The sequence below is a fragment of the Amblyomma mixtum genome, chromosome 6 (assembly GCF_055824585.1).
Source record: "Amblyomma mixtum isolate Tamu chromosome 6, ASM5582458v1, whole genome shotgun sequence".
NCBI lineage: Eukaryota > Metazoa > Arthropoda > Arachnida > Ixodida > Ixodidae > Amblyomma > Amblyomma mixtum.
This window is the reverse complement of record NC_143017.1, coordinates 98,582,906-98,594,687: the sequence shown is the minus strand read 5'-3', so window position 1 is coordinate 98,594,687 and position 11,782 is coordinate 98,582,906. Positions and strand designations below refer to the sequence as shown.

The 11,782-nt window shown below is 45.7% G+C and overlaps 1 protein-coding gene across 1 annotated transcript; it reads left to right on the top strand.

Moving 5' to 3' along the window:
- The first annotated feature begins 3,122 nt into the window (after positions 1–3,122).
- Positions 3,123–6,680, top strand: LOC149339818 (uncharacterized). The gene is made up of 3 exons (XM_089548481.1): positions 3,123–3,884; positions 5,005–5,153; positions 6,493–6,680. The coding sequence occupies exons 1-3, from the start codon at positions 3,205–3,207 to the stop codon at positions 6,645–6,647; spliced, it is 984 nt and encodes a 327-aa protein (XP_089404607.1). The 5' UTR covers positions 3,123–3,204; the 3' UTR covers positions 6,648–6,680.
- The last annotated feature ends 5,102 nt before the right edge of the window (positions 6,681–11,782 follow it).

Below are 11,782 nucleotides of genomic sequence, written 5' to 3'. Positions count from 1 at the left end.
CTGCCCGGCCGCGCCCAAGGGCTGAACTGAGTGATTGCAATATGCTACGCATAAAAGTCTGAAGAGTCTGTGAGCCCCATTAAATGCAGACACCAAAGCAAGAAAGAGACGCCCAATCTCAGTCTATGTAGGGGGATAGCCTACTTACGCTGAATTCCACGGGGAATAGTAAAGATCATGATCGGATCCAGTCTTTGAAGGAGTCTGTGTCCAGTGCCTGGTCGAGTCCCGCGCCTCCCTGTCACATTGGATATAGAACAGGTAAGAAGGCAGGTTGCGGACGGTCTACAAAGACTGCAAAGCGTACGCATTTCTGCAGTGACGGCAAATATATAACTAGGATCTGCGCACGTGTGTTGGAACCGCACGTGTGTTGGAACCGCAACCGCACGTGTGTTGGAAGGTAGTCATCGGATGTGGTTTACCGAAGTTATTGTTTGGTTTGGTTGGTTTGGTTTGGTTTGGTTTATGGGGTTTAACGTCCCAAAGCGACTAAGGCTATGAGAGAAGCCGTAGTGAAGGGCTCCGGAAATTTCGACCACCAGGGGTTCTTTAACGTGCACTGACATCGCACAGTACACGGGCCTCTAGAATTTCTCCTCCAAAGAAATTCAACCGCCGCGGCCGGGATCGAACCCGCGTCTTTCGGGTCAGCAGCCGAGCACCATAGCCACTGAGCCACCGCGGCGGCCTCAAGTTATTGTTTGGCAAGATTTATTTTGCAGCTGATAAGCAGTTACTTCGAAGATAGGTGGAAGTACGCCTGTATTGATAAATGTTCTGATACGCAGAAATTAAGAGGGATAAACCGCAAGGTCGATTCAAGGACCTCTTTTATTCATAACTTATTTAATTAGCCCACGAAATATTTCCAGTTAATGTTTATTTATCAGCAAAGCAGAAGAAGCTAGCATCATACTCACAGGTTCTCGAAGCATTGAACTTCAGAATGCTGTGGATGCCAACTTAAGTCAAATGCCGTGCTGTTAGGATGATGGCGAAATTCAGCTGGATATCACTTGGAATAAACGCTTCACATTTTAACTTATTAATAAGCCGCGAAACTCCCCCACTGACATATTTTCTAAATGCATAAGACTAGAACGGATTTATAACCAAGAATATGAGATCGTTTCAAGGAAATTCATCTTGCTATCCCGTATACTGCCAAGCCAGGTGCCGAACTACAAAAGTGTCAGTTGTCTACAAACTAGGTAAATGAGTGCCACTGGTTAAAAAAAAATGCTCTATAGAGCGCGATTTGTTACGCTAAAATAAGATGTTGTACGTTGATTTGGCTGACAACAACCAGCCCGAGCTGCAATACATTTACCACAACGCAAAAAAAAAAAAAAAAAAACAATATTCGTCGGATAAAAGTAAGCACTTTGTGAAACACATTTTTTTAGTTTCGTTTATTGGTTTATTGGGGTTTAACGTCCCAAAGCGACTCAGGATATGAGAGACGCCGTAGTGGAGGGCTCCGGATTATATCAGTCACTTGGGGTTGATTAACGTGCACTGACATCGCACAGAACACGGGCCTCTAGGATTTCGCCTCGATCGAAATTCGGCCGCCGCGGCCGGGATCGAACCCGCGTCTTTCGGGTCAGCAACCGAGCGCCGTAACCACTGAAACACCGCGGCGGGGCACATTTTTTTATATGATGTATAAACGGAAAAATTCGTTGCTTTCGTGTAACCTGAAACCCTCCTTTGGACTTTATTAGCGAGGTTTTATTGTACTTTCTACGCATTACTGGTTCTCGTCTACCGTATATTACTTTTGCGCTGACATGCTGTTAAAGAATGTCATCACATGACTTTAATTTTCAGCTTGTAACCGTATTTCTTGAAGCAAAAGCCTTTGTGAGACAAGCGCCTTTTACCCCTGCTCCAATTCCTGATCACAGAAGTGAAATAAATTCAACAACAAAAAAATCAAGAGGCCAGTTTCCGCGACTCCCTAGCCGACCCTTCCCCAACACGATAGATGTTATCACTTTGCTTGAATGGTGGGAAAACACGGAACAAATTCTACTATTCTCCATTATCAAATATCCGTAATATCCAGCTCATGGTGGGATAAACATTTCTGAGTAAACCACGCTGACAATGCGAACAGCTCTAAGTGACAGAACGGAGCTGACATACCAAAAATGAACATTCAACATTTTACTTCCAGTCGCTTCTAAGTTCTAACACGATTATTTACCTCTGTACTCCAGCAACTTAACTGTGTGCCGTAATCTGACATTGCCTCATGCGTGTTAACAGTAATTAGTTTGTCCTATTTGCAATTTGCAATCCCACGTGAACATATTTCCCTTCGAATTTAAATGAACCTGCACGTACATCCTTCTAAGTCTACTCTAGTAGTGCGCGAGCTAGATTTTAATCGTGTAAAGAGCGACCGGACCTTCCAAGGCGCTCTACGTGCCTGCAATACTAATCAGACATTCACATGCGCAAAGCTTTGCCACGGTTACTATACGCGTTCAAAAGCGAAAACGCCTGCCGGGTGTTTGGAAACATTCAGAGAGCAATAAAAGTAATATCTCGGCGTTTTTGTCTTGTTTCTGTTTTATTTCCGTCATTTGCCACCCTGCCAAGCCGGTAATCCCAAAGTTTCGATGAGCAAAAAAAAGAAAGAGATGGAGAGAGGGAGCAGCTTGAAAGTCACGGCTCGGTAATTCCTCTGACCATTAGCGCATTGTGCCTGTGAATGGGAATATTTACTGTCAGACATTATTTACACACTGCACCGGCGCTCGAGGTACAATCGCACCAGCGTCGCATCGCAGTCCATAGCGCGCTGCGCTGAGAGAAAGCGATTCCCGACTGCTTGGCATTCAAGTCACGCACGCCGACGGCATTCTTTCTCGCTGACGGCAGCTTCCGACAACGGTGCCGTCCGCTGCAAAGAAGGCAATAAGAAGAACGTAACGGTACCCGGCAAACACACTCATTACGGCTTCATTATCGTTTCAAGGTCCCCTTGAAGACAGCGTGCGGTTTTATTTCTTCCAACGCACCTCTCTCTTGCGTTCATGTATTTTTCGTCCTCCCTTTAAACTTCGTGCCAAATACGCACCCAGCGAAGCTATTTAAACGCAGCGCCACCTTTGTTGTCCTCCGTCGGAGTTCCGCAGCTTGTGTGCAAACGAAAGAAGCAGTCGGTTGTGGGAGAGCGAAGCCCGCATCATGGCGGCTTTTAGAAGATGGTCTGAACGTGCACGGCTGGTGTTCTCTTTCGTAGCCTTCTGCGTGGTTATGAGTGTCGTCCACTGCGACCCTTTGTGCCAGGAAACGACGCCGTTTCATTACGATCACCCGCAGCTGACTTGCTCGGATTTCACCAGGGCCGAAGAGCTAGAGAGGAACGTCCCTGAGAGATCCAGCGATGGGGGAAAACTGGAACTCGTCCTCAAGGACAGTCGCCTGGAGTTCATCCCGCGCGAAGTCTTCAAGAGGGTCAAGCCTTCTATGCTCGTCCTGAGCAACGTGACGGTGGGAAGTTACCGAACGTCGGATTCCGACGCGTCCTCCGTGTTCGAGGAGCTGCAAGATACCTTGGAGAAACTAGTCTTCCACAAGAACAGCAGCCTGCCTGAGTCGTGGAGTTTACTCAAGGGTAATCGAGCCCTGAAGGAGTTGCTGCTTTTCAGGATGGCGTCGCTTCGTCTTGGCCGCGACTTCAACGAACTACCGGCCAGTGTCAGGGACGTGGCCGTCGTCCAAAGCACGGTCTCGGGCGTGGACGACCGCTGGTTGTCCTCCGTGGATAACCTCGAGAACCTGCGCATTGACAAGGTCGATCTGGACAAGTTCGAAAGAACAATGCTTCCGAGGCCCGCAAGCAAGCTGAAGTACCTTACGATAACGTAAGTATCGACCTGTTTCCTCTTTCTGAAGCCCATGCTTTGTCGGAAGGGAAAATTGAGGAACCGTTGTGCAGCCAGTCTAGAACAAATTGCGACCGCACTTCGTTTGGATTATGCAGAGAGCACTTCAGTGCTCTGCAGTGATGGCTGAGCAGGATCAGGGCTAAACAGAGCGGTCGCCTACTTGGATGAACCAAATGGAAGAACTTTCCTTCACAAGGCGACTTCTGAAATGCTAAACGCCAGATGGCCCCAATCAACATTCCTGTCCTGCATAACGACATGTCGGGATGTGCTAAACAATTTGTATCTCCAGAGCTGAATCCGTAAGCACCTAAAGAGACATCTAGTGCCCTAACGCTTCTCCAAGAAGAGCTACTGCATGCCGTTTATCACTTTAGTAAGGCGCAGACGGGAAGAAAGGAACGAAAGTAAAGGCGAAAAGATCGGTCGCTCTCTCCGCGCACGATGTTTTTCAACTACAGCATCTTGCGCACATTTTAAATTGCATAGCGTCATTTTACTACCATACCTCTAGTTAGACCCTTCGATGAGAGCATATCTGTCTGAAGCAATGTCATATCTTAAACCCGCAGTGTTTTTTTGTACCAACATAATGCCCAGCGCGGATTTTTGCACCAGTGTACAGGTGCCTTCAATATGGAAGAGAACAAAGCTTGAGCATTCGCATGATGATTACTTCAAAACTATCTTCAAAATCCATGCTTTTGCTAGTTTTGCAACTAGTTTTTCTCTTGGCGTATAATATCCAAAAGCCAGTTTTTTGGGTTTAGTGAGAAATTCGTCTTTTTGTGCCAACTGGTTTACCCTTTCGTAATGGAGGGACTTGTAGATACGGGCGCATGAACGGGAAGCAATTTAATGAATGCTCGCCGACAAAGCACATGAAGCTCCTGCAGCCTTCATTATCACTGCATTCTCTGATAGAAAAGCACATAGCTCTACAAACCACTAACCAAATTAACGTTGCAACGTCGTTGTGGACAGTATTCTAGAATATAATGTGGTACCCCATTGAACTGCAGGTATGCTTAGACTTTCAATAGTCGCTTCTTTACGCCTTAACACATCACCTTATTGTTTCTATTATACGGATTAGCGGCACACGCCTGTCAGCGCTTCCTGACGACTTTGCACTGGACTTCCCGGCTCTCGAAAGACTCAACCTGAGAAGGAATAAAATCACCACATTTCAAGAGGGCGCACTGGCTCCGCTGAAGAATGGCAAGGTTGATGTCCAGCTAACAGGTGAGTATTTTTATTTTCGTACATTGTGCCTTAGCGCGGGTTCTTCGCCCTTTAGGTATGACCATATGACGTCAGCGAGAAAGCAACCGACTTGGCACTTGCCTCTAAACTTATGTAAGCTCGATGGTTGAGTTCATTTAGTGCTGGAAATAGCCTCTGAAGTGCATTACAGTGTTATTCACTTTTGTAAATTCTGCAAAACCAGCCAAATCAGACAATCAGCCAACTAATAAATAAAAAATGAAAATAGTAGGGCAGTCAGTATTCACAGCTGTTAAGCACAATTTTGTATCTATTGCAAAACGGTTCGAAAATCAGTCGTTAGCAAGGAAAAAATGACGAAGAATCGATGCAGATGCCTTCTTAACTGGCGCTAAGTTCATTATAAATTATATTCGAAAGCCACAGTGTTTTTCTTTATTAGAATTTTTCTCAAAATAAGTGTTTTGAAAGACCAAATGAACATCTGACGTCGACATTGTTTTTTTAAACTATGGTCTCCCGCTGAAGGGAATTATGTCGAAATTTCGTTTTTTACTCACACGCATGAAAGCCTGTAGACGTGCCTGTAGCACGTCTTCCTTCCTCCATTTTTTTTTTAAGCAAAGCCAGAAAAGGCTTTGAGGGCAGCATAAACCGTCCACCTCCACGCAAACAAGTTATTTGCAATATAACTTTAAAGGAACACTGAGGATAACTTCCTATTTTTTTCTTAATGAAACCGATTCTTCAGCTCTTTTTTCGCTATACTGATGTTTATGCGGCACCTAAATACACATTTGGTGCTGGAAAAAATATAACGGATTTCAAAAGAAAACGTTGTTTTCCCGTCACTAGATTCAAATTCGTGACGGCAAGGCCAAAACAGACTCCTTGGTCGCCGTTTGTAAGTGAAAGGGGCTGGGCAGCTCAGCCTCAGGGATCCGCTACTGAAGAACTTTCTCGACATCACAGCAATTTGCTTGCGAAAACGTCCGGCGGTGGCGCTGACTTTATTTCGTTATTTGAACTTCTTCAGCTTATGACAGCTTCATTTCCAACAGAAGTAGAATATTTGTCAGTAAAATGTGGTAATCAGTCGATACAGGCCAACTCCAATCTGTCCTCAGTGTCCCTTTAAAAACGGATAGACGTGCGCGCTGTTTTGAGTCTAGCCATTTATATTTTAATCTCACACATTCCAAGTCTGCCGACGTAATCAAAAAACGAACTACGACGCAAAGCAAGAAAGCGAGCAAAGGCAAACCAATGCCGAGTGCAGAGTCGTCGCACTTCATCATGCGCGCTTTGTTTTCTTGCTCGCCGAGCGGCGGGCCGGAGTGACCGGTTGGTCGCGCAGGGAATCCCGTGGAGTGCGGCTGCGAGATGCTCTTCCTGCTCGGCTACCCGGACAGCTGGCAGTATCCCAACTGCGAGACGCCCGCCGCGCTGGCCAAGACGCCCCTCCGCGAACTCACACCGGACAGGCTGAGCTGCGGCGTTCCCGAAAAGTGAATAAAATAAAAAAAGAATGAGCGCTTCGCCGCCCCTTCTCGTCGTTGCATCTCGCACCCGTCAGAAGTGCCGCGCACGAATGGGTTCCGGCATGGTCCTTTTTCTTTTGTGAGTTTGTGTTTCTGCTTCCTCATTCTTTTAAAGGCTTCTTTACGGTATTCTTCTCTAAACCTTCGTGGCTTTTCGCCGTCTTTGTGGCTCCATTCTGTAGCCTTTCTTTCCCATGATTAACATTCGTGGAAAGATCAGTATTCTCCGAGTAAATCCTCAAAGGGTATATCCTGCTTGTGAAAATTTTGCAGCCGTCATTCACAAGACCGAAGGCTAAAGTGGCACTTGTTGGCAGAGTAATAAAATCGAAAGGTAATCGACAATGACAAAGCTTACCCTTCAAACAACTGAAAACCTTCATTTTCCATCTAACAGTTAGAATCTATTAGCCTTTAAATCAACGCTAAGAAAGTTTTGTACTGCCAGACAGTATACCGTTAGCCTCAGAGAATACTGTCGTTAGTTAAGCTTGCACTAAATATTTCTCTCGCCGTTCAGACTGAGGCACTATCTGAGCATTTCAAAATGTAAATGGGACCTTTCAAATGCGAACTCAAAAACATAAAAATAATAACTTGAGGGCAGAAAGTACACGCACAGTATGGAATCATTTGAAAAGTGCGGTCACAGTACTTTCGAATCAGAAATTAACACGCTGCTAGTCAGTTTTCCTTAGTTAAAGTTCCTGATTGCGCTTTTCCCGTTCCAATTGTCTGACGCTCATTCCACAAGTGGAATATTAGTCATTAGTTACTTTCTGACTGGCCATAAAGCTCCTGCGTAACGCTATGGGATAATTTTTGCGTCGCCTTGAATGATTACGCCATGTCGATCAGGGTGCCTAGCCTCTCCTCTATTTCAAGACAAATCAGCAGCATTCGACATTCACAGACCTCAGAGATTGTCGTCCTGTAGAGCATGCACGAGGCACTACGAAAACGTAGAACTTGAAACGAAATTTGTATTTACTCTGTATAGAAACAAAATTACATCTTATTCCTTGAGTGTACACTACTGCTTTCTAAAATTGATAATGCTTTCTGAAATTCATAATGCTTTCTAAACTTTATAATGTTTTCTAGACTTTATAAGACTAACGTCTTTTTCATGACCCTTCTAGCACCGTAATGTTCTTCAATATCCAAGGCTTCTGACGCGGGGTCAGCTGATAGGACAGCGGCTCTAGCGGTCCTTCCATCCATGTTCGGGGGTCTCGTATAGTGATGACTCCAAACTACCGGACTTCGTGAACAGCAAAATGGCTATCACAGCACTTCGTTACAACCACGTATTCGCCTGTAAAGTAGGGGTGCCCAAACACTGCTTTTCCGAAACTGAATCGAATACGAATCGAATATCTGTGTGATTATTCGCTACTTGGATGAATATTCACAAAAAACGAATATCCGTGCGAAACACCGAAGCGCGACGTGGCGGCGCTATACGTGACGGAACTAAAGCTGTATCTGTCGAAACACGCAACAGTGATGTTCACTAGGGGACACGCAACACGAAATCAGTATATCAACTTAAAGAACCCCAGGTGGTCGAAATTTCCGGAGCCCTCCACTACGGCGTCCCTCATAGCCTCAGTCGCTTTGGGACGTTAAACCATAATAAACCAAACCAGTATATCAACTACGTGACCATCATGTCACGCCCATAAGAAAATTACCTTTTCTTACTGATGACGACAGCGCACAAACTAATGCCAAATCGCAGTTGATGAGAGGGAGAGAGTTTGAGCCATGGCCTCTGAGATCTAAATAAGTGGCTAGGCTTGTCAAACCTGACTGGAACCTGACTGGAGCGACCTGTCGTGTCGCTCAATATTTAAGGCCGTATATGAGCTATATGAACGCCACGACATAAATGAACCGCATCGAGGTGCTGAATCCTCCTTTCCGCACAAACCGATCGCTGCAGCATGCTTTCCGGCGTCGGAGTAAGCCCTGCTTTTGAAACAGCTGCCGAAAAAAAAAAAAACAACAGCATGCCCTATACGAACTTCGCACCAATTATTCGAAAATTATTCGGAAAGTTGAGAACGAATTCTGATCGTTTGAAATATTGGAATAATTTTGAATGGGCACTATTTGATTTGTTCAGTGAGTAAAATAAGCAGATATTCGATTCGCTATTCGAAAATTTCGAATATTCGCACACCCTTACTCTAAAGAAAGTCACGTTCACCGACAAGTGTATATCGGATACTACGACGCGTGTTTGAGGAAACGACCTGAAAGTTCTTGCAATAACATCATTCTAAAAATTCCCGGACCTTCCGCACCCTCCTCCCCCCTTTGAAAGAGTGGTCGCACGCATAAACAGAGGTACACAAAGCATGAGACACTTTGCGCGCAATAAAGCGTATGCCGCCGAGAAACGACAGAAACGGCGGTCATTGTTTGAAACGTGTGCAGCACAGGTGAATGCCACACCCATGTGCACTGCTAAGCACGGCGGCAGCGGCGCTCAAGGAGATGTGCCTATAGACGCTCACGCACGTACGAACGACTACGGAGAAGGTCTCACATCAACTCTGAGCCACTGCACCGTGAACGAATACCCACTCCACGCTCGAGTATAAGTCCTGACAAGACAATCCGGCACATTATAACATATCCTTTACTGCACAGCGGTACCAGCATGGGGAACTGCGTGGTAAATGGCGTCGTACGTCGTGAGCGTAAGTCCCTGATGTTATGTGTTGGCCTATGGAAATGCCATCCGGGTGAACCGCCGATCTGGCTGAGTGAGCGCTCTCACGTTGGGTCTGACAGTGGAAGTTCTCGAGGACACCATATTTTCAACCATTTCTTAGTCAACACTTTTTGTGTGAGCCCTGCAGAGCATACCTGGTTAACAATAGAAGCCCGAGCTTACGTGGCTATACCAATAAATATCAACCATGTTTTAGAAGCGCACACTGATATACATGGTCATGTGGGTAGCTGTGGAAGAATAAAAATAAGAAGAGCGAGAAGTAGGCACCCTCAGTTGAATACAGAGGCTTATGTGGGAAATAGTGTTAATACACTCCTGCACCTTTTGCACCTAACATTTGGAGTCTGTATCTGCATTTTTTTTTACAGCGAGAGCTGTTAAAGCGCCGTCCCCTGGGTTGAGCGTCAGTGTCAAAGTTGTAGCAGTAGTAGCTGCAATGTTCGGCGTAACCGTACGTTGGTAACTGAGATTACCGTGAAAGGAGCAGGACGAGGTTTGTAGTAACGTCACTTATGATGTTTTTGGAATGCGCCATTACACCGCATCAGGCTGGATGCTCCGAACCCAGTGACGTCATGATAGAAAGAGGGTAGGCAGATGGTTTCTTGACGCTCAAAAAGTGAACAAGATGGGGGGAAGGGGGGGGGGGGGGGGAGCCTCAGGGGTGCTTGCCGACGTTTCGACAAGAGGACTGGTCTTCGTCTTGGCAAAGCGTTTAACATTTTCGGTGCTGAAATAGGGTTTTCACTCCGAGGAGGAAGGCCGGGTGAGACGGAGGAGGGCGTAGAGTGGGAAGGGTGTTAGGATGAGGAGGCTGATCTTGTGCAGGCATGATGGCTGCTAAAGAGTGGGCAGCGGAGATATTCGCCCTCACGCTGAATTACTTAGACGGCTGGGAAATGTCTCAAAAACGATACTCGAATCCCGACATACTACAGGAATTAAACAAAACGTGAATGGGTCAAATAAAACACGAAGAGCAAAATGACAACAATTTGGGGAGATTATCACGTGGTTAATTATCACTTCTCAACCACGTCTCTTCTAAAATAACAACGGAGCAGGTGTGTATTTCGCCTTGACGGGTGAACTCTTTGAGGCGCCATTTTTGTTTTTCGTTCAAAATATTATATTAGGGCCTCAAGAAAAACAGTTTTTTCAAGCACGAAATTTTATATTTTTAAATTTTTAAATTTTAAAAGGATATGCAAGGTTTCGTACAAAATGGTTGGAACTAGTACCACAGAAATGCCTCGAGTTGTCAAGCAAACGCCCCAGGGACCGCAGAATCACTTTTCTCTTTCGAAGATGCACATTAAGCTCGAAACTTAGCAAAAATATTTGATATTATTACTGACGGCAAAATCTACCTGCATAAAAATGGTGGACGACGAGCTACCCAGCTCACTCTTATGTGAAGTATTATTTACAGCGTTCTCTACATGGCAGACACAAACACACACAAGAAAAAAACTACGTTGCGACAGGAAGAACGCTTAATTCGATTGAGACTATGAAATCGCTGCTAGCGGCAACACACTCTCAGAAAAAGGTGTCAGTCTGCTAAGTAGACAATTGTGTACAAAGCGCCTTAAAGGGTCAATGTTACTCTTGCGCACGTACTCTTGGAATTTTAAGCTTACGTCTCACACTTGCATTTTATTTGACGCCGATAATACACACACGCTTTGCCGCACAAGTCGAAGGGAAGCGGCTGTCTCAGAATCCAGAAACGTCCAGCGTCTTCAGCTTTTTAATCGCGGTGTGGCGTCTGATTGTCTCACTCCAGGATTTCGCCGTGCACAGACAAGCTCGTAGACACACTCGACGTCGAATGCAATCGTGATGCGCATGCTCAAAATACTACAGCCGCTCAAATGTTTAATCCTCAGTGTTCAGTATCCAGTGCACTGTCTTACTGAATCATCACAGATTTGTTGAAACTTGTAATGATGTCAGATAATAAGTATACGCGCACGAAGAAGTTTAAGACGAGATATATACGTGAAATGTAATTGTCTGCAGCTGGCACCAATTTATTCGATGACTGCCTCGTCTTGAAATCAGCCCGACCAAATTGCGCAGTTTTAATTACACCTTGGCATTTTCTTCCCCTATGCAGCGAGGCATACCGCAATATATACGTGGAAACATGGCGATAATTACCTTTCGGGCTCCTGCAAGCCCTTTCATGGAGCCTGTCCGTACCGTTTGAAGTTGCGCGAATGTTGAAAGCTACATCCGGTGCCCCTATAACCTCGCCCAACCGTCGCAAATCTTCCGTACGCCCACGCCCGTTGACGCGGTTGCATTACCGCTAACGTCACGCGCGATGTCCTCCTCCCCGAAGGCCAACG

Coding starts and splice junctions, on each gene's coding strand:
- LOC149339818 (XM_089548481.1), top strand. CDS start 3,205: ATGGCGGCTTTTAGAAGATGGTCTGAACGTGCACGGCTGGTGTTCTCT. Junction 3,885..5,004: donor CTGAAGTACCTTACGATAAC/GTAAGTATCGAC, acceptor TATACGGATTAG/CGGCACACGCCTGTCAGCGC. Junction 5,154..6,492: donor GGTTGATGTCCAGCTAACAG/GTGAGTATTTTT, acceptor TTGGTCGCGCAG/GGAATCCCGTGGAGTGCGGC.